The sequence below is a fragment of the Dipteris shenzhenensis genome, chromosome 3 (genome assembly GCF_047967505.1).
Source record: "Dipteris shenzhenensis isolate YYH24624 ecotype China chromosome 3, Dip_SZ_1.0, whole genome shotgun sequence".
NCBI lineage: Eukaryota > Viridiplantae > Streptophyta > Polypodiopsida > Gleicheniales > Dipteridaceae > Dipteris > Dipteris shenzhenensis.
This window is the reverse complement of record NC_141598.1, coordinates 24409696-24432260: the sequence shown is the minus strand read 5'-3', so window position 1 is coordinate 24432260 and position 22565 is coordinate 24409696. Positions and strand designations below refer to the sequence as shown.

The 22565-nt window shown below is 42.8% G+C and overlaps 1 protein-coding gene across 3 annotated transcripts in view; it reads right to left on the bottom strand.

Annotated features, from left to right (window-relative positions):
• Window positions 1-22565, bottom strand: part of TOP3A (topoisomerase 3alpha) — a 197281-nt gene that overhangs the window by 86895 nt on the left and 87821 nt on the right. For all 3 annotated transcript variants that reach the window (XM_087372511.1, XM_087372512.1, XM_087372513.1), the window contains exons 14-15: window positions 7401-7435; window positions 2939-3068 (exon numbers count right to left, since the gene is read on the bottom strand). In XM_087372511.1, the coding sequence (XP_087228637.1) occupies window positions 2939-3068; window positions 7401-7435 (165 nt within the window). The remainder of the gene's footprint in view (window positions 1-2938; window positions 3069-7400; window positions 7436-22565) is intronic.

Sequence of the window (22565 nt, the reverse complement as noted above, 5' to 3'; positions counted from 1 at the left end):
TCTCAGATGTCTCCATTACTCCTTTTCTTTCATTGGACTCGCTTTTGGGTATTATGGACCATCTGGACACAGAGACTGCATTCTAGGATGGGTCAACAGTTTCCTCAGGCATATATTTTCTTCAGAATGTCCCTCAAGCAATCCTTACATGACAGTCTTGCTGCAAGGGATTTGGATGCTACTAGCCTTGAAGTGTTCTCTACTTGTTTTTGAGTTCTTCTATCGGGCTCTCTTTCGGAGTTCTTTGCTAGTGTGTGGGAGACTTCCCATATTGTAAATTTATGAGAATATAAATACAATGGATTTTACCAAAAAAAAAAAAAAAAAAGTGTGTGTGTGTGTGTGTGTGTGTGTCATGATGTAGACTAGAAGCATGTTCTTTCTCATCTGGAATGAAATGGACGGCAATCTTTGCTTGGGAATTCTTTGAGAGCTGAAAGCATTCACTGGTCGAAAGACTTTCAGCCTCCCTTGGCTTGACGGGAACCTCAACGTTCCTACTTTGTCTTGTTTAAAGGCATCACCTCGGTTGCTGATGTTATAGATGATGCTGGTACTGTGCTCTCCTTTTCTATAGCAACCACGACATATGGATTGGGCTCTCATTATCGTCCTTTGTGGCGACAAATTACTTCTATGCTTTCGCCTTTTGTTCCAATTCCTCCTTTGAAACTCCAGGACCAGCTGGAAGATTGGACTTTGACTTCTCCAAGGTCCTCTTCTGTTTGGCGAATGCATCACTCAACCAGGTGGTGGAGGAAAAGATAACAGTAACTTTGGGCCTATAAAGTACCGCTTCACAACAAGTTTTCTTTTGGCGAGTTCTTTTGGGAGTATTTCCATCTGGACAACTATTAGCTCATCGACACATTGCTCCTGCACTTTGCCATAGATGTTCTGCTTCTTCGGAGATTGTGCCTCACTTGTTTTGGCACTGTCCGTGCTCTCGTGAGTTTTTTGATCTGCTTCAACAACGCTTGCGAGCGAGATTCCCATCTGTTCCGTTTGGGAAGTTCTTCTGGCTATTTGGGCTTCATCCATCCAGACCGGAGTTTTATCTTTTCTTCGTTTGGGTTTGCTACTGGGCACTATGGACTTTATGGACATATAGGAATTGTAAAGTCTTTGGTGATCCTGCTTTCTCTTTGTTTGGCTTTTTTAGGCATTCTCTGCAACAATCTTTCTTTGATTGCTTGCAGACTCGCTGCATAGATTATGAGGTCTTTTTAGCATATACTAAAATTTTCAGTTGATGCAATTGTAGCACCTTATTTTGAGGTTGCTACTCATATAATATAATCAATCAACGATTTCACCCAAAAAAAAGTGTGTATCATGATGTATATCTGTCTTATATTGAGGTTTTCTCTTGATGTATTTCTCATCGTCCTATTTTGGGATGATGATTTTGTAATATAAAGTAACTCAATTTTCATTGTGTGTCTATCTGTATGTATATATGTATGCATGCATGCATGCATGCATGCATACATACATACATGTATCTATATATGTATGTATGCACACGCGCACACACACTCTCACTTCTTTTTTTTTGGGTGAAAACATGCTTTATATTACAAGGTAGCTATCCAAAAGCTGGGAAGCTGAAAAATACATAAAGTGAAAATCTCCGTGTAGGACAAAATACATCGTAGTCTATGTAGTGAGTTTGCAGATAATCAAAGAGTGATTGCTGCAACAAACGACGAAAGAAAACAAAAGGAGAAAACAAAGGATTACCAAAGACTCTATGGTTTCTATCTTTCCAGAGAGTCCAGAGTGCCCAATAGCGAACCCAAATAAAGAACTACTCAAAATCCGACCATTGAGAATATATCCTATAAAGCCAGAAAAGATTCTCGAAAGAAGCCTGAGGAAATCTCTGTCGCAATCTCTGTCTAAGGATGCCCAAGAAGTCATGTGTCTCGGGGAAGTGCCAAAAAATATGAGACACAGACTCCCTCGGAGCCAAACATATACATACAAGGAATACGATTTCCGTCATATGGCAATATCAAATAGGTTCCACTGATTGAAGAAAAAAGAAAAAAACTTTCATTAGTTGAGGAGTGAGAATAAGTGGTTCATTTTATTGTTCCAATTGTTTTCCCATTACTTGCATTCCGACTTCTGAAAGGAATATTATGTTACAACAATCTGATTAATAGGCTTTTTGCTGCTTCTTGAGCTGCAGCACAATACTTCTCCTCAATCAATGCAACATGATTTGCGCACATGGTTTGCAAAAAAATTTGCACATGGTTTGCGCACATGGTTTGCACATGGTTTCTTGTTGAGATATCATGTGTTTGATGCTCATAAAGTTTGACAAAGGAGTCTGTTGTGTTTCAGTGCTCAGCTTGCATCTGTTTTCAGTGGTATATCTTTTTAAAGCTTGCGTCTCTTCAAGGTTCAAGGTTATCTCCTATTTACATCATACTTTATTTCATGAGATTTTGCGAGTCTTGGAATTATTTGGGCACAGTTTGTTATCCAGGAACAGCTACAAAGCATGATTATTGTGGCGCGCCAGCAGTCATAGAGACACAGTCCCAACACACCTAGCAGTGTGACAATAGCCAAATCATCTGTAGAGAAAAAAGCACTAGTATGACAACAATATTCAAAACAGGAGCACAGCAGAATGGCATCACTGATCTCCTATTTGATTTCCTTCAAAAGGCCCCCTCAACAGGAAAAATAGAAAACCATTCAGTTAGTAGACCAATCAAGCATTGTAGTGAGAATCCCTTGACATTTACGGTTCATATCACCTCGCTTTTGCAATCTTGTCATTTACCAGATTTTTCTCATCAAGACGTCATATCCTCTAAAACTAGAGAAACTGAGAGCTGAGATGCATTGCTTGTACTGCCCTAGTACACAGCAATTGATGATCAACAGAGCAAAAAAAAGGAAAAAGCAGAACCCTCACGTCAAGAAAGCACTCCTTCATTTGTCGCAAAGATGATTCTAAAACCTCTGCTTTTGTTTTAGTCCCATCACTTACTGCCTTCATGTCCCGTTCCATCATTGCTCGTAGATAGGGTTTCCAAAGTTCATATCTGCCAAGGAATCAAAATGCCAAACCTTGCACCAATTTAAACACCTTTAAAAGGGCCATGTTCCATACATGGCTAGAATCAAGTTTGAAACTGTAGTGTTGAAGTTCCATGTTCCATACATGCAATTGAGGCTTGCTTATGATGCTAAAATCAGGTTTGAAAACTAGAGTGTTGAAGTTCGGTTCACATTGTTCTTCCCACCTTTTCACAACATTGATTTAAAAGTCAGACAAATTGTAGTGCAGAATTAGAATTCCGGGGTTTGCAATGCTCCAGAACTAGATTTGCTAGACAGCACGCCATTCTCAAAGGTAGACAATTCACCCCGATGACCACATCTGAGTTATTTCATGAACGAACCCTTCAATCTTTTAGCTTACCCAAATTCGTTACCATAATTGCCTCTTCAAGAAAAAATTAAAACCACAGGTATATGCATTACAACAGATCTACAGGAATTGCTTCTTCATGACATAGATCGTTGGAAATTGTAAACAAAGATGTTTACAAAGCACACTCAAATACTGACAGAAAACTCACTCTACTCAAGGGAAAATTTTACAGGTGAATGTCAAACCAAATGATCTTACCACAGATATTCATTAAGCTAGGCTTTGCATTGGTGAATATCTTTGCAATTCTATAACAAATTGGGAAAACAAAGAAATACAAATCAATATAGCAATATTTCCTTTTAATCACACCTATTTCAATCTTAGGGTTTCTTTCAAACAATAAGTGAAATAGTGTGATTGGAGATGGGTGCCTCTTAGAAAAAAATAAATCCCACTTAGACTTAAGCAATCAATAAGATTTGTACCTTACGAATGCCTGAAAGGGTTAACTCAACACCACTTATGTGAGAGGCATTCCATGAATCAATAAAGATACATACCCTCACCCTGCCTAATCTGCCGCACTGCAAATTCTTTGTATAGAATTTGTCATTATTCTAAATCTTCATAGAAATTGTGCATCGATATGCCTATACCTGCAAACACGTGCCCCAAACACTAGCAACAAATCTCGGAGATGTTCCACGGACACCACAATTCCCGATGCGACCCCAATCAAGCCAACTCTTAGCTCAAACTATTGGGTGTAGTCTCATTTTGACTTCAATTTTCTAGTCTCATAGGCCTTTTTGTCCTTTTGCAAATGTTAATAAAACCCTCTCTCGCCCTCTCTCTCTCATGCAAGGGACAACGTATGCCACTTAGGAAGAACATGGTCAATGCAACTTGAAAAGATAAATAAACAAGGGGCCACTAAAGGCACCTCTCCCAAGGAGATAGGCACCAATTTTGTTTCTTCAACTCATGGGATCCACAATCACCTGGTGCAAAACGCTTGGTGGCTAGGCAGAGCAGGCAAAGGGCAAACTTCAATCATCCGCTTTCTGACTATCACAAGCAAACAAATGTCACTCAAACTTTCATGGATAGAGACTTGACCAAAATACCACTCAAGCACAAAAAAAGCAGGTTTGAAACAAGCAATAGAGGCCAAGGGACAAAGGAAGCGGACGGTTTACAAAGAAGGAAAGATCCACATCAAGGACAAATAGCATCCCAAGAATCTCACATCAAAATGGATCTACGTAGCCCAATACCTACATTCACTCCGTATTCATTAGATCTACTTTTCTCACCCCCGATGTGATCAGCTCTAAGCTAACTTCTTTCTAAAGGGAGCAAGGAAAATTCTTAACAAATTTGTCCTAATTTGGTTGATCATCATCCTGTGGCCTCCAAGTGGGCTCTTTGGGATAAGCATGTCCCCCCTTTATAGATCGGTTTAAATACATTGGTTTTAGTTCAATGCAAACTTTCAGAGCCACATATTCATGGTTTTCTTGTGTGGTAATGACCCTTTATATAGTTCTTGTGCATGTTATTTAGAGATCAAGCTCTCATGCCTAGAAACAAACGTTGCAAGAGACCCATCATTCACTCAACATGATACTACTTGATGTCCCTCTTTTTCTCCAAACAAAGTGCTTATTTTGGTCTGGTTACGCTACAATAGGGATTCTATAATCTCTCTTGCATTGCTTGCATTGAGTTTGTAGACAAAGGCCCTCTATAGAGACACAACATTCGTGTTACTAGATGTTTTGGCAAGTTGTGGGTCATTGATCTATTTTGGGACAAGGTTTTAACAATTCCTTGGTTTGCCCTAGACGGAAGGGTCTAGCTCTTGGAAAAACTCTCCCTTTCTTGGTACTATTGAGACTTTGCAAAGTGGAGGTCGACACATGTGGAAACTACTAGTTAGCAAAATTGTTTAATTTCTTGAATACACCTTGGTTGCATTACTTTTTAGCTTTCCATCCATCATTGATCTAGTCATCTCCCTATTTGGATTCATCCCTTGCTATCATCACCATTTGCAAATAGTTGAATTATATAGGAGTATTGCCATTCACATTGAAGGAGTGTAAAACATTGTCTTTATGCTTGTAGTCCTACGATGTACATTTATGTTCATAAGACTACAATATACCCAATGTTAGAGATTGACATTTTTCATTGTAAGGGGAGAATTAAAAGAACAATGAGCAAGCGGAACTAAGGGGTGGAGAGAGAGAGAGAGAGAGAGAGAGAGAGAGAGAGAGAGTATATTAAAAGTCTTGGAAAGACCAAAGGTTCTATGAGACTAAAAGAAACTTGATACAATGATCTGGGGACTGGAGCCCCTGAGCAGGCATCAACACCCATGATGAGTACAAAAAGAAGCGGAAATCCCATAATCATGAACATAACAGCACTAATGCAAAGTGAGAAAAACTCTCTCTGAGGAGAGGTGCCGATCTAAGAGGGGGGCATCGTCATATGAGGCTGTGCTATAAAACCTATGATCGGACATTGTGGTACCTGACGGCTGTGTGACCCCACTGTAGTCTCCTAGCAATGGCCCTACAACGGACAAGCGCAGCTGTCACCCCTGTGGTCGTGTCTCCGATCTAGTGAGCATGGAGGGAAGGTCTCCCAATATGATATGTGCCTTAGTCCGTTGTCGAGTCTGTCGTATGTTTGACTCAGGCCCCCATGTCCGCCACATCTAGGCAAATCCTGTTGGTCGGCGCTATCTAGCTTGAAAAACTCCGTGGTCGTGCTCTACAAGGGATCTAGCTGTGTACCCTGATCTCGCCTACGTGCTCAAGCAGTGTCTCTTTGTGTTTGACGGCCTCATGAATGAAAGCTGCTAAGTATCAATGATATGGGTAGGAGAGGAGGCTGGATGGGGGTCCGAAACCGTCTCTGAAGAGGAACACTAGTGACCTTTGATCTCATAGTATACGGGGCATCTGAGAGTGAAGTGCTTCTCTAACTCGATCTCCTAATGGTTGCATAAAGTGCAGAAACGGCCCTCCCCGGGTATGCCCTTTGCTCGACCGCTCTCAATGCAGAGGCGGTGCGATGAGACATGGAACTATCTAAAGAAGGTTGATGATAAGGGACACCCTTGTTTGACTCCAATGGTGCTCACGAACTCCTCTGTCCAGCGCGTAGCTATCCGGCACGACCTAAGACTCTCTCATAGAGTGCCATGACACCCCCAAGTGATCTCCTAGTCATATCCCAACTCCTACAGACGTATGATGAAATTGTATATACTCCCTTGTGCCCATTATTAACAAGCAATCAAAGGGAGATCATAGAGGACACAGATTTCGGCATTGATCGTGCAAGAGCTTACAAAAATTATGAAAAGTCACTACATAAACTTAGTCATACTCTCAGGCAACCCAAGAAAAAGCCTATATTTCTTGGAGGCATGATAGTAGAAGCTTCTTTCGGTTCATTGAGACTTCCATGATATAGCATTATTATCCTTCTCATTGGTTGTTCCTTGACAAAACTATACACTTACTAGTCTTGATATCCAATCTAATTTACTTTAATTGATTCTCATATGGCTTTTCAGACTTTGCATGGTAATTGAGTTTTCGTGCCTTGTATGATGTATTTCAACTTGTGGGGGTTTTAGTATGGGTGGTTTCTCTCGTACTTTATAAAAGTCTATTTCTCGAAAAAAACAAGAAAAATCAAATTGAGTTTTACGATACTCGGTTTTGAGACACATTGTTTACAGCTTGCTCATCTCTTTGTTTCCATTTCTGAAACAAATACATTTTTCCTATTTTGAAAAATTAATAAAGATGATATTATGGATATCAAAAAGTTATTCAATGTGATGACACATTCTTACACCGATGATGGAAATTAAACACTTACAACACAAAAAAGAACATTGAAGTGCCAATCAAGGAGCAGAAAATGAAGTGTCATCACATGCTTTTTTTATTTACAAGTAAGAAGCACATACCCCATGAAATCATATCCCATCACTAAAGCTTCACCCTGGAACAAACATCAATAAAGGTTATGCATGTGAGAAGTAGATCAATAAGCAATTATCACAGACTTCTGTACTAAAGTGTGTGATGAAGAATAATGCTTTAAAAAAGATCTTATTTCGAACTCTTAGCTTTCTTTGTGCTGTCAACATGTCCATTTGGATGACTATCAAAGCCCAACCCATGAACAAAATGTAAGCTTTTCTACCATCAATATAAGAAACAGATCACCTACACATTAACAAGGCCAATATGCAAAGTGCAAGCTATGATAGTATAAATCTGTGTCCAAAAGTCACAAAACTTTCTAATTGATACTAACATATGAAAGGATTGGACAATCAATCCACCACAAAGAATTTTAGTCGCAAACCACGATGTTTGAAAGCTCTTAATGGATACATTCAAGGTGCTATGGACTTTGCCAACTTGAAAAAGGATAAAGGGTGCCTTGATAACCTTCAAAGTTGCACTGTATAATACCTTGTAGCTAGCATTCTCCTTGTCACAGACAAGAGGTGCCACTAGTCCGCACCATTCTAAGACTACTCCCAGCCTGTCCAAGGTTGCTCAAGGCTACAGACACAAGTCCAAAGCAGCCCTCAACAACAGATTGGTTTGATAGCAACTGGTTCAAGCCCGCGACAGCAGCAGGGACGTTGCACCCTTCACATTCTCCAAAGACCATGCTACCTTCAAGTCGCCATCAGAATCAGGAAAGGCAACAATTCCTCAGGTCGGGATCAGAGATCCAAGGCCAAAGAAGCTTTTCAAGGAAAGCGAGCTTGAATTCCTCCCGCCGCTTCCAACGGGCATCCTAATAGGGTGAAATAAGACTGCTCCTAACTAGGTATAACTTCAGCCAACTTAGCTTGAAAGGACAGTCTTAGGCTAGTCTAGCATGTCTAGAACTGTTATGATTATCTTAGAACAAAAAATAGGCTAGGATTACATCATGTAAGAATAGGAATTGCATTGCTTGAGAGTGCAAGAAGTACCGTCGAAAGGACAGAAAAGTACCTCTAGAAATGAGGGAGAGTGAGTAAAGTCAAGGGCTGGACTTGAGTGTGCAGGAAGTACCGTTGGAAAGGACAGAAAGGTACCTCTAGAAATGAGGGAGAGTGAGTTCGTTTTCACCTAGAGCTAGAACAGTGAAAGCTCTCATATGTTCTCACACTGATACTCTAGTGAGTTTGTTTTCACCTAAAGGCATGGGTCTCTCATATGTTCTCACACTGATACTCTGCTAAATTGGATTCTTACAAGAAAGAGGTTAATTCCTTATTAGATTCACCTAGAGCTAGAACTCCTGCTTGTAAGAATCCAATTTAGCAGAGTATCAGTGTGAGAACATATGAGAGACCCGTGCCTTTTATAAGTCTTGGGAAAAATAGTAAAAGTAAATCAGCTTGATGCAACATCATTGGTACCCAAACTTATGTAAGTCTGCATGAGCTGAGGAGATAGGGGTACTGCTCAACAATGGATGCAATGTGCCATGAATTTTCATCATCAGGGAGGCCTCTCCACTTGATGTCGTACTCCACGTATGACTTGTTCTTTAAATCAGCTTGATGCAACATCATTGGTACCCAAACTTATGGAAGTCTGCATGAGCTGAGGAGATAGGGGTACTGCTCAACAATGGATGCAGTCTGCCATGAATTTTCATCATCAGGGAGGCCTCTCCACTTGATGTCGTACTCCACACATGACTTGTTCTTTAGCACACGATCTTTGAAACCAATGATCATTTAAATGAATTCAGTCTCATCTATTGGAGGTAACTCCTCTAACACTTGCTCTGTAGGACCTAGGGATTTCTTGAAAACATGGAAAACATAATGAATTCTGGTAGTAGGTGGAAGCTCCAGATGATAGGCCACTTCACCAACTTTCCTTATCACCTTGTAGGGTCCATAATACCTACGAGCAAGCTTGACATTAGTAATTCCTTCAGAGACGCATATCGTGATTTGTGGAGTCATAGAAATATAAAATCACCCTCCTCAAAATGGAGATTCCTCCTGTGTTGATCAGCATTCTCCTTCATCGTAGCTTGAGCCCTCATCATGCTGTCCTTACACTATTGTTACACTATTGCAACAACAAGCCAGTCACGTAGGCCAGATCATCGTTAGCTTGTTTGTTGGTAAGGGCCTTGTCAATAATGGCGGATGGTACATGGGCTTTGCAACCAAACATAGCCTCAAAGGGGCTCACCCCAATCAACATGTGCTTCGTGCTATTGTAGCAAAACTCAGCTAAACGTAACTACTTGTCCCATGTAGATTGGGTATCAAAACAAAAATGCCTTAAATATTCTTTCAGCCACCTATTAACTCTCTCAGACTACCCATCAGTCTGTGGATGATCTGCTGTACTAGGAGCAAGAAGTGTGCCCATGGATCTCAAAAGCTCCTGCCAAAAGTGGACCATAAACTTGGCATCATGGTCACTTACAATTTCTTGGGGCAAACCATGTAGCTTTGAACACAGTTTCCATGAACTATTGAGCAACCATAGAGGCAGAGTATTGGGCCTTTATGAGAATCAAATGGGCTGTCTTAGCAGCCTGTCAACCACCACATATATGTTGTTCCAGCCCTTAGAAGTTATTGGCAGACCAGTAATAAAGTCCATAGATATGTGGGTCCACTTTCTTTTAGGGATAGGTAATGGCTGGAGTAGGCCAGCAGGGCTTAAGTTTAACTCCCTGCTCTTTTGACATGGCTTACAACCTTGGACATAAGCATAGACATCCCTGCAAAGCTCCTTCCAATAAAAGCTTTGCTTAACCTTTTCATACTCAATATGACGGCCATAGGAGATGATTGTAATTCTTGTAAGGCCAACAGCTTATAAGTGGATTCCTCAACCAAAAATATTTTGCTATTGTATCACAATAATCCATTGTGAAAACTGAAATTTGGATGGTCTCGACAATTAGGGTTCTGAAAATTCTGAAATATAGCAGCAACTTTAGGGTCTGAGAGGTACTCCTCCTGAATCCCATGGATCCAATCCTTGTAGATCTTAGTAATAGATGATAGAGCGCCTGCCCACATCCTTGAGAGTGAATCAGCCGCCACATTCTCCTTCCCCACCTTGTATTCAATGTCAAAATCATAGTTCTGCACCATAGATAACCACCTTCTCTGCTTAGGAGAGAGTTAGGGCTGAGATAAGAAGTATCTGAGAGTTTTGTGGTCAGTATGGACCTTGAAATGGCTGCCATAAATGTAGTGAAGCCATTTCTTAATGGCATGCAAGATCTGTATCTAAATTGCAGCATTCATAAAGGTCTGAGCCCTAATTCTGCCAGCTGTGCTCTGCAACTGGCATGTGTACAGCTACTCTGCCGTGTCCTGGTAGTGGATACACTGTTCAAACTGATTCTTCCCAAACAGCGCTTCTAAGAGTTAAATAGTGCTCAAACAGTGAATTTACTGTACCAGAGTTTCTAAAACATACTAGACAGTTTCTAAAACAGTTTTATTTGCTTCTACAATGCCTACAAGGAAGGCTGCTAATTTGATGAGGAGGCAGACTATTAATGGCTTAGACCCCAGGTTGGATGTGGAGGAATTAGAGGATTCCATAAGGACTGGGAGCATGCCAATTCAAGAAGAAATAGCAGCTGGTGAATAAGCTGAGGCTTGTATTCAGAGGGATGAGCTTGATCTAGTCCCTGCAGAGGCTAATCACCCAGATTAGGTCCTAAATTGGTCAAGAGCAATTAATTCAGAATTGTTTGGGTCCCATGCTTCAAGTGTTCAAGGATCTGACTAATGAAATCAGGATGAACAATCGAAGGCTGGACCAGAGATTGCATAATTTATCTTCAACCACGAATAGAGGGTTTGACCAACTCAAAAGGAGCCAAATCCAGGAGGGAAAAAGGCCCATGGAGGCTGTAGCAAACCTTGACTCTGATAATGATCTAGTGGAAGATGAGCCAGTGGGACTTATGTCCTCTGCTAGGAAGTCCTAGCACTCAAATGGTTTGGCAGGTCACAAGGTTAAGGATTCTCCCAGAGTCCAAGTATCACATTTATGACCAAGAGATGCTTGCTGATTAGCAGCTAGGACTGAAAAGCCACAATTTTCCAGGGTCAGAAGAGCAAATAATGACCGCTGGAAGCCAAATGGAACTGCTGGAACCCAGTTTCGAGGTAGTTAGTAGGGTAAATGACTTAGATCCCCTTGAAACTTGGTACAGTGCTGTAATCTGCTGGGGCGAAATTGATTATGCAATCACAACCACATTTGGAGCCGTAACCTACTAAATCACAGTAATTATGCCATGCTGCCAGCGCCACACCATCTGAGGAAAATCTGAGCCAAATTTTGAAATTTCTATTCAGTAGCTCATCAGGCCCATTATGAGCAGATTGATGTAGAAAATGTGCAATTCTGAGCACTATGAATGCTGAGCCAATCAGGGGGCTGCCACGTGTATACCTGAAGATCTGGACACCTGGCCGCAATAGAATTTTGCAAGTAGGTAGGCCCCGGGATCAAGATAATGAGCTCCAAGTTTCAGATAAATGGGATATCATTTACCTCACAAAAAACCTTCGAAATGGTTCTGATATCACTGAAACAAGACTGCTCCTAACTAGGGGTAACTGAGAGTCTTAGGCTAGCCTGGCATGTCTTTTTTCCATCCTAGTCCATCTCTCTTTCTTTATCATCTCCCCACCCATGGATGTCCTTGGCATCGTCGAAGATGTGGATTCCGGAATTAAGAGTCTCAAAGAATGGATTGCTGACCAAGGAGCACACAGAGAGGTCTGAATTCGACAAGGCTCTCCATTGACACCGATGGAGAGAGAGGAATTTGATGCACAGGGGCACGCAAAGAGGGAGGAGACTCTCAAGATAGCAGAGAGTAAAAGACTTTTAAGACATATTATAAAAGCACAACAAGATCTCTTAGACTTATTAAGTAACCTTTGTTATCGCAGCTCTCGTCATGGGCGATTTGATGTCCTTCCACAAACACTCTCTTCTTTCTTCCATCCTAGTCCATCTCTCTTTCTTTATCATCTCCCCACCCATGGATGTCCTTGGCATCGTCGAATAGGAATTGCATTGCTTGAATGTGCAGGAAGTACCATGGAAAGGACAGAAACGTACCTCTAGAAATGAGGGAGCGTGAGTAAGTCAGGGGCTGGACACCTATGAGGGACTGCACAAGGCTAGGAAAAAGGTTAGTTCCTTATCTGATTCACCTAGATCTAGAGCTTCTGCTTGTGAGAATCCAATTTTGGCAAAGTCTCAGTGTATTCATTAGAAGCTGAGTACAAATGAGAGAGCCATGCCTTTTATAGGATTAGGGCAGGCTGTTTTACATCTCTATTTACGGGATGGTGCCCACAGATTGCCACGTAGCATTATTCAAGCATCCTAGAGCAGAGCCGGAAATCTTCCTATTACATGTCTTATAAAAGCCGGAAATCAGGGTGATTGTCATGATTTGAAGATTGGCATTAACCCCTCTCATAACCCGAAATAGGAAATCTTCCTATTACACCACTTGGAAAAAGTAGTATAACAGGAAGGGCAGGTTCATGACCATGTGTATTAGTACATCCACCGCGTGGATTGATGCATGGGAGCCGCAAAAATTGAGGTGTGAAGGGCTATGTCTTTTTCCCATCCATAGCTTCAGCAAAGGGAATTTCAGCCTTTATATGCCCTTCTCCTCTCCACAGTTTCAGCTAAGAAAGGGGGAATTCAGTAAAGGATTTAAAAAAAGAGAAAGGGGAGAAAGCAAATAGGATGGCAAAAGGGGACAAGGATGAGAAGACGAAAAATAAGGCCAAGAAAGAAGAGAAACAACAAAAGAAACTCAAAATTGAAAACATGAATAAGCAGAGCAATCGCAGTGGGCTACAAATTGATAGCACAGGGGTACAGAAGGCAGCTTTGTCCTCAGCTTCATATTCCACATCAACATATACCATCATTGAAAGGGGCAATATCACCAGTCATTGTTGGGGATAGCAACATCACCATTGATGTTGGGGTCACGAACAGCTTTGGCATGCCTAACCATCACCGTATCACTGAACACTTCCCCATGGTAAGTTCCTTCATGTCACACCTCTTCCCTCTACAACCAGACTATCTGAGGAGAGGTCCAATCACTGCTGGAAGTGTTACCGGGGGCCTAAGGCCACTGGTGTGAGATGCAAGGACTGCACGTCACAATCAATGTTGAGGTAAAACTACTAATGCCTTCTTCGTGAACGTTATTGCAATCGATCAATGGTGCAGACTTAGCATGGAACGTGCACGGACTCAAGGGGAATGTATATGGAGGGGATTTCCAGCCAAGAGGAGCCAATGAAGGTGATGGTGAAGAGGAGGGGAGGGGAAAGGATTCGGGCATTCCAGCATAGGCGCATTCAGCATTCGATTAGAGAGTGTAAGTGCACAGAGAGAGAGAGAGAGAGAGAGAGAGAGAGAGAGATGATATGATATGATTGTATTAACATCCTCGTGAGACCCTTCAGGATCTATGGGACAGTGATCAATATCAACAAGTAGTGATTGTTTACATCCATTGAAAGAAAATAGCATAAAATAAAAGCATAAATGTGCTATGCAGTGAGTACTTGTTGTGCTAGCCTATGTGCTAGACCAAGTACTCTGTTGCGATATTCTTTGCGATATTCTAAAATTTCCTTTATGTAGTTCCCTAGCTCTTTGGCTGGCCACTCCAGTAGGGATTTCAGGTTGCTTCTATTGCCCCCATAACATTCTCTGATTTGCGCATATGCTCAACATGTTAGGAGTACATGCTGCTCATTTTCTACTTCTCCTGCGGGGCAGATTTTACATACTCTTTCCTCTCTTGGTACCTGGGTCTTGCCCATCTTCCCCTCTCCACCTCGAGATCATGTGAGCTGGTTCTGATTTTACAGCTCAAATGTCTTTTAAATATTGATATGTCTTCCCCGAGGTATTTCTGCATTCCATAGCTGTCCATCGGATTGATTTCCTGCTTATAAAACTGCATTTTTGCTCCCAGTTCTTGCCATAGCTTCTATAGCATTCTCTGCGTCACTAACTCCCTGATTTCACAAGCATCTTCGGGGATGTCAATAGCGGTAATACCCCATAATTCCATCCATTTCAGCCCCTCTTTGTGCCATCCAGCGATTTGCGTAGCTTCCATTGTTTTGTGTGGTAACTATTGGCATCCATCTTTCCAACTTTGTTGAGGTATGCCATGAATTGGCACTATGCCTCTCCTTCGAGAGGTATCATACCTGTCTCAGCCAACAAGATGGGGTACGGTGTTTGTGCTTTGACCCCTAACTCCCCTATGAGAAATCGTTTATGCAAAGTTTCTATTCAGTTCCAGTAGGCCCTGGAGAGCCCAAATGCCCAAGCTGGACACCCGTAAAGGACCACTGTTTATACGAGCATGGTATACAAAAACTTTCTCATTTCCCAGTTCCACAAGTGTGCCTTTCTGCACTTGTTTTGGAAGCTATATAAAGCTTTCAAACCTCCTAGGATTCTTCTTTCTACACATGCATTCCACTTATACGTGTCTGCAAATTCCAGCCCCAAATATTTGTATGTAGTGACACTGTCCAGAGGCTCCCCCTCAAAAGTGAAATCAACCTGTTTATTCCGAGTCCCAATCACCATCACCTTTGTCTTGGATATGTTGACTTGCATTCCTGAGTGTTTGCAGACTTTTCCCAGTGTATCCAAATGTGTTTGCATCTCTTTCTTGCTTTTTGCGAAGAAGACTACATCATTTGCGTAAATAAGCAATAAGAGGGCATAGCCTACAATCTGGACACCTTCGCCGCTGTATGTTCTCAACCACTCTTCCAATTCATCGATGAACAAAGAGAGTTGGTGAGAGGAGGCAGCCTTGCTTGACTTCTATGTCACTGCTTATGATGACTTTTCCTTCAGAGCATGAGCCATCTACAAGTGGTTGCGCTAATTCAGCTAATACTTTCTCATATAACCTGTATGTGGCTTCTCTGATTTCCTGAGGGACTCGAGCTTTTCCAGTCTTTCCCATAGCTTTTTGCGTGGAACTGTGTCAAAGGCTTTCTCAAAGTCTACAAAGCAACAGTAGACTACTTCTTTCTTATTCTTGACCCCCTCCGTTGCAGCCCGTATGGCCACCAAGTGGTCTATTGTCGAATGTTTAGGACGGAACCCTGCCTGGGATGGTGCCCTCGCTCCTTGCTCTTCCGCCCATTAGCTGAGTTTTTGCTCAATTATTGTGCCATATAACTTGGCCACTAGGCTACTCACTGACACGTCCCAGCACTCGTGAAACCTTTGATCTACAAGCAAACACAAGAACACACCAACGTGAGGAAACTACTCACCACCCAACCATGACATCTACGGGATGTGATCCCGAATCAGGAGATGTCCCCTCCGAGCCACGAGCTGAGCTACTGGCACGAACTCCCAACCAGATCCTAACCAACCTGGTGTCCCATACCACCAGGTGGCGCTGTGAAGCCTGGGATCTACTGCTGGGCCTTGGGCTACGCTATGATGCAGGCGCGCGTCCGCGACTCAATCCAAGATCAGACCTAGCACCTGGGAACGAAACTTGCTCCCATCGGCTCTCTGAGAACTGAACCCCTGGGCCCCTTATATAGACTCGTGCCCCAAGCGCCAAAAATAGTGAAGACCTCTAACTGGTTCGTACCCTTGCCACTCAACCCGAGAATCAAGCCTGCCTAGCCCTAAGCCTCCCCAGGCTACCTGAGCTAGTCTTGTGTACCCAGTACACGTCGGATACCAATCCGTGCACATAACATACTTCCCCTCCTCTAAGAACTCACTCCTGAGTTCGCTAAAAAACCCGGGAATGTCCTCTAGAGGTTCTGTAATATCTCCCATGTTGCGTCCTCCTCAACACAATTCTTTCACTTAATCTTGTATTCCGTGATAGTTCTATTACGAATCTGTCTTTTACGAAATTCAAGAATACACTCAAGTTCGTGTGGAATAAAAGTCAAATCTGTAACTTCTATTATTTCTTGAGGAGAAACAAGTTGATCATCCGCACCCAATACTTCTTTCAGTCTACTGACATGAAATACTAGATGTACTTTAACATCAGGAGGCAATTCTAGTCTATATGCAACTGGTCCAATTCTTTTAATAACCTTGAAGGGACCACAGTATCCGGGGGGTAACTTCGGAACCAAACCAGTACTCAGGCTCTTGGATTCCTTGGGAATTTGCAAATATACCATCGTTCCTTCAGAGAACTCTCTAGGTGAACGATGTCTATTAGCATAAAATCGGTCCCGATCTTGGGTACTTCTAATAGACTCCTTGGCAAACTGCAACATTTCCTGCATGTCTAGCAAGAACGTCTTTGCGGCACCATTTTGGATTCCCTTTAATCCAACCATAACTGGTGACTTAGGTTGAAACCCGTACATAAGCATAAAAGGACTGTAACTAGTACTCGAATGCTTTGCACTCGAATGCTTTGCACTGTTATAAGAAAATTCTATCATAGGTAGATAATCTTTCCATGAAGAGACTGTCTCATATGCCCGAAGCATATCTTCAACCAATTGGTTGACCTTCTCTGTACTGCCATCGGATTGTGCATGATCTGAGGAACTCATACTTGGAGTAGTTTCTAACTTCTCAAAAACAAGTGTCCAAAAGTTACTTGTAAACTTCGAGTCCCCGTCACTGACTATGTCAGAGGGCAAACCATACAGCGTAAACAAGTGGTCCACAAACTCGTGAGCCAGCTGAACAGCTGAAATAGTTGTTCTAGTAGGTAAGAATCGAGCCATTTTTGTCAGACGGTCGACAATGACCCAAATGGAGTCATGGCCCTTGCGCGTTCGAGGCAAGCCGGTAATGAAATCCATGGAAATACTTTCCCATTTATTACCTGGAATTTGCAATGGTTGTAATAAACCCGCGCCTTAGTTAACCTGACAAACCCAACAACCTACCACATAGTTTTCAATAAATGCACGCATTTTAGGCCAATAAAAGGTATGCTTCACAAGAGACAGAGTCCGATGTATACCCGGATGTCCAGCACTAGGAGCATCATGACACTCCCAGAGAATCTTGGATCGAAGTTCCAGAACATCTGGCACACAAATCTTTCCATTCCAGAACAGCAAGCCATTCCTAATCATCCACTGACCTCCCGCCGCCTGTACCGTAGGGGGCACAATCCCTGAGTCTTGGTCAACCATGGAGCTCCCATCCTGGACTCTCTGCCAACAAGAACTAAAATGACTATCAGTTGCGCAAAGCCCTCTCAAGGATTGAAATAGGTCTAAGGATATTTCCGTAAATGACACAGCATTTACAAACTTGACTCGACTTAAAGAATCCACCACACTATTCAACGAACCCTTGCGATAACGTATTTCAAAATCAAAATCTTGCATTAATTCTACCCATCTAACTTTCCGTCCCCTCGATTCAGACCCATCACACACATACTTAATTGATTGATGATCGGTCAATACAAGAAACTTCAAACCATACAAGTAGTGTCGCCAAACCTTCAATGCATACACGACTGCATAGAGTTCTTTTTCTAGTGTGGGCCAACGATATTGGGTGTCGTCTAGCTTCTTACTCTCAAAAGCTACAGGTCTGCCCTCTTGGAATAAAGCTGCCCCGATCGCAAAATCACTCGCATCGGCCTCTAAAACAAAAGGCCGGGTAGGATCAGGTAATGCAAGAACGGGTGCTTCCTTGATAGCAAACTTCAAGGTTTCAAAAGCCTTGTTCAATGCATCATTCCAAGAGATCGGCTGGGTAGACCTACGTCCACGACCTTTCAATATGTTTATCAGGGGTGCCGTGATATGTGAATAATCACACACAGACTTTCGTAGAAATACTGTAAATCCTAGGAAAGAACGAAGTTGTTTCACAGTCTGAGGAATAGGCCATTCTAAAACCTTCTGGATACGATCCAGATCAATGCTAATACCTTCAGAAGAAATCTTGTGTCCTAAATAAATGATCTCCTTCATAAAGAAGTAACATTTACTCATCTTGGCATAGAGCTTATGCTGTCTTAGAATAACTAAGACAATCCGGAGGTATCCTATGTGATCCTCTAGCGTTCGGCTATATACCAAGATGTCATCTAAGAACACTACAACGAATTTGCCCAAAAAATCTCGAAACAAATCGTTCATCATTTGCTGGAAGGTGGCAGGAGCATTGGTCAAACCAAAAGGTAATACAAGAAACTCGTAGTGACCATACCTAGTTCAGAATGCAGTTCGATCTATGTGTTTAGCATAGATACGGATTTGGTGATAACCCATACGCAAATCAATGTTAGTGAAATACTTCGCTCCGGCCAAACGGTCTATTAGATCATCGGAACGGGGTAGAGGGTATCGATTCTTAATTATCACTTCATTCAATCGTTTATAATCTATACACATTCTCCATGTAGAATCTTTCTTCTTTCTTAAGAGGACAGGTGCTCCCAAGGTGACTTACTTGGGCGAATATAACCCATATTCAAATAATCCTGTAGCTGTGAAGCTAACTCATCCTCCTCAAGCTGGCTCATCCTATAAGGTGGAACACTAATAGGTTGAGCCCCAGGTGCTAAGTCTATGCGATGATCTACTGCCCGTTCTGGAGGTAAACCTTCCGACAGTTGAGCAAGGAATATATCCATGAAATCATCTAACAACGTTCTCAATTCACGGTGTTCAAACACACTTAAATCATTCTTGTTATTAACAGAGACAACAAATGAAGAAAGCGGAATCAAAACACACTGATAGACATCATAATGAGAAGTGTTCAATATATTCCGAAGCTGCATATTGCAGATACAATAGGTCCCTGAGAAGAGGGAATATTATCACACTAAATACAAAATTGGGTGTCCTTATCCAAAAAAGAAAGAGTATGGTCCTTCCATCCAATCCGAATATCGTGGGTTTTAAACCATTCTATTCCAATTAACAAGTCCACATGCTCTAAGTGCATGACATAGCACGTAAGAGCCGCTGTGTATTCTTGAATCCGGATAGAAAGCGCTTCAATCTTGCGATCCCAAAACTGCTTCCCAACTGGAAGCTGCACCTCATAGGTGTGATTGCTAGGAATCGTGGACAGCCCCATCTTCTGCACAAGTTTGTAATTAACAAAGTTGTGAGAGCTGCCCGGGTCAAAAAGAATGTGAACTCTTTGGTCCCTAACTTCTCCATAAACTCGGAAAAGATCATGGGAACCAAATAACGAAGTATTAAAAGTGCAATTACAAGAAAGTGGGCAGGTAATGACATTTACAGAAATACTTGTCATCGAAACTTGATTAGCTCCCTTAGCTTTGGTACTCGGACCCGCCTGGAGCTTCGGTCCCGACACTTGCTTGTGGTTCTTGTGCTTAGGACAATCATTTTTAGTATGGCCCCGCTCCTCGCAGAAGAAGCAACGTCTCTCTTTCTTTAGCTTCAAGGTACGAAGGAAACGGACACGACCATTCTTCGCCTAAGTCAAATGTTTCTTGGAGGCGTTGTCTAAAGACTTCGACTCCCCGGTACCAGTGGTAGGCTGAAAGTTCTTTCCACCTGTGTCGGTAACTGTGGTTCCCTTTGCGTTGGCCATGGTACCATCATAAATGCACGCGTAATTCATGGCCTCTTGCAATGTGGTACACTTGTTCTTGATCTGTAACTTGTAGAAGTCTGGCAAACCATCCACAAAGAAACCTAACAAGGTCATTGGATCCATCTTTGTAGCCCTGGTCTGCAAATCCCGAAACCTCTGAAGATAAACCTCAAAAGTCAAATTCAGCTTGGACATATCGAGGGCTTTGAGCTTACCTACGATATTGTAATCTTCCTCCTCCTTCAAAAACTCTTTCCTGAAGACCCCTTCGAATTCTATCCATGTTACAGGCTTGGGTTGGAGTTCCTTCCACCACAATAAAGCCTTTCCTGACATAAACCCCGCTACAAGCTGTATTTTCTTGTCATCTCGATAAGGCTAAAACTGAAAGTGTACTTGCCACTTGTGCAACCAAGTGTCAATAACCTCCTTGGTACGAGACTTCTGGTCTCCGGGAAAAGGATCTGGAGTGATTTTCGGACCTAACACTGAAGCCATGGCATCCACATGCGTGAGCGCCTGAACAGTGCTAGTCAAAAGTGTGAGTGTAGTCTGAATCCCTTGGAGTTGCTGTGTCAACCCCGTTTGATTCGTGTTAACCTGCTCAAACTTTTCATCAAGAGCAGTGGTGAATTCACTGAAGGATTTTTTCGTAATCAGATCATAGTAGAGACCCTGGTCATCCTCCGTATGGTAGTTGGTATCCTGGTCTCCCATCGCAAGCTCAAGGTTTACTGAATCGGCCATGACTGAAATCTGATCTGAAAAGAAGATAGGCTAGAGAAGAGAAACAAGCAGGTGGCCTCCAAGCTAGGAGGTAGAAACGAAGTGAAAGCTGGCCAAGAAGGAGGCGATGGAAGAAGGGAAAGCTGGTCGATGAAGAAGGTAAGCTGGCTGAGCTGAGCTGCTAGCACGAACTCCCAACCAGATCCTAACCAGCCTGGTGTCCCATACCACCAGGTGGTGCTGTGAAGCCTGGGATCTACTGCTGGGCCTTGGGCTACGCTATGATGCAGGCGCGCGTCCGCGACTCAATCCAGGATCAGACCTAGCACCTGGGAACGAAACTTGCTCCCACCGGCTCTCTGAGAACTGAACCCCTAGGCCCCTTATATAGACTCGGGCCCCAAGCGCCAAAAATAGTGAAGACCTCTAACTGGTTCGTACCCTTGCCACTCAACCCAAGAATCAAGCCTGCCTAGCCCTAAGCCTCCCCAAGCTACCTGAGCTAGTCTTGTGTACCCAGTACACGTCGGATACCAATCCGTGCACATGACACTCACCATGATGGTGCGGTAGTTTTTGGCCCATTTGCTGTCCCCACTCTTATGGATTGGTACGATCCTGCTAAGCTGCCATTCCTTGGGAAAGCCTTCTTCTAAGGCTCGATTCATGAGTGTAGTGAGCATTTTCTTTGTCTTCTCACCCCCCCATTTCAGCATTTCAGCCACTAGCCCTTGTGTGTCTGGAGCCTTTCCATTTGCGAGCTTTTTCAAACCCTTTCCCACATCTTCCTCTGGAGTCAAGAACTCCTAGTTTATCCTTGTTTGGTGTATTTGCTATTGGTCATTTTCATCTTATATGTGCTATGCTCCCTTCCATCTCTCTTCATAGCTCCAACATCCCTTCATCTTCCTTTATGTGCTACAGAGGACTGTGTGTTATGTGGCTTAATCCATGCTTCCTATTGGTTGTCTTCCAGTCTCCTTAGCCGTTCCCCCGCTTCGCCCCTTGATGGCTGCTACCGCTCACCAACCTCCTCCGAGTCAGTGATTTACGTACTTCATGTGCACTCTCTGTCTACTCCATGTGTATCTGACACTAGTGGGTGGCGAGCCGGAGTGATGACACAATTCCCCATGTGCAACACTTGTGCTCCCTTGACTCTGTCCAATGTGCCAGTACTTCACTCTCACCAAGGTCGGCTCATCCTTGACCAAGGTCGATCCACCCTCGTCATGCCCCGACATGTACTGCTCTAGACATGCACTATTATGTACCGCTCCAGTCATGGAGTCGCGTCTTGCTCTAGTAATGTCAATCATGTGACCAAGCTCTAACCATGGTGTGACCAGGTGTGACCAACAAAGTGTGACCCAAGTATGACCGAGGTCTAACCATGGTGTGACCAACGTGTCTCCATCCTTCACATGTCACTCCACTAATCAAGATGTGAACAAAGTGTGACCAAGGTGTAACAAAGTCTGACCAAGATGTGACGCCCGTGTGATTGAGGTCTGACCAGTGTAAGTACAACAATTTCCTACCATTATCATTCACCATCCCGGTGAATGACAAGCCACAACAACACCAATGGTTTGGTGCTATAAAATTATAGGTACAACTTGAGCAAACAAAAATGGCTTTTAGACTTACATCTCCAAAACTGGAATAAAAATGGCTCGTAGCCTGATATCTTAAAAGAACACCATCATCTATATACAACACACCATTCTGGAGGTGGACGAAGCAAGAGGGCATGGCGGGGGGGGGGG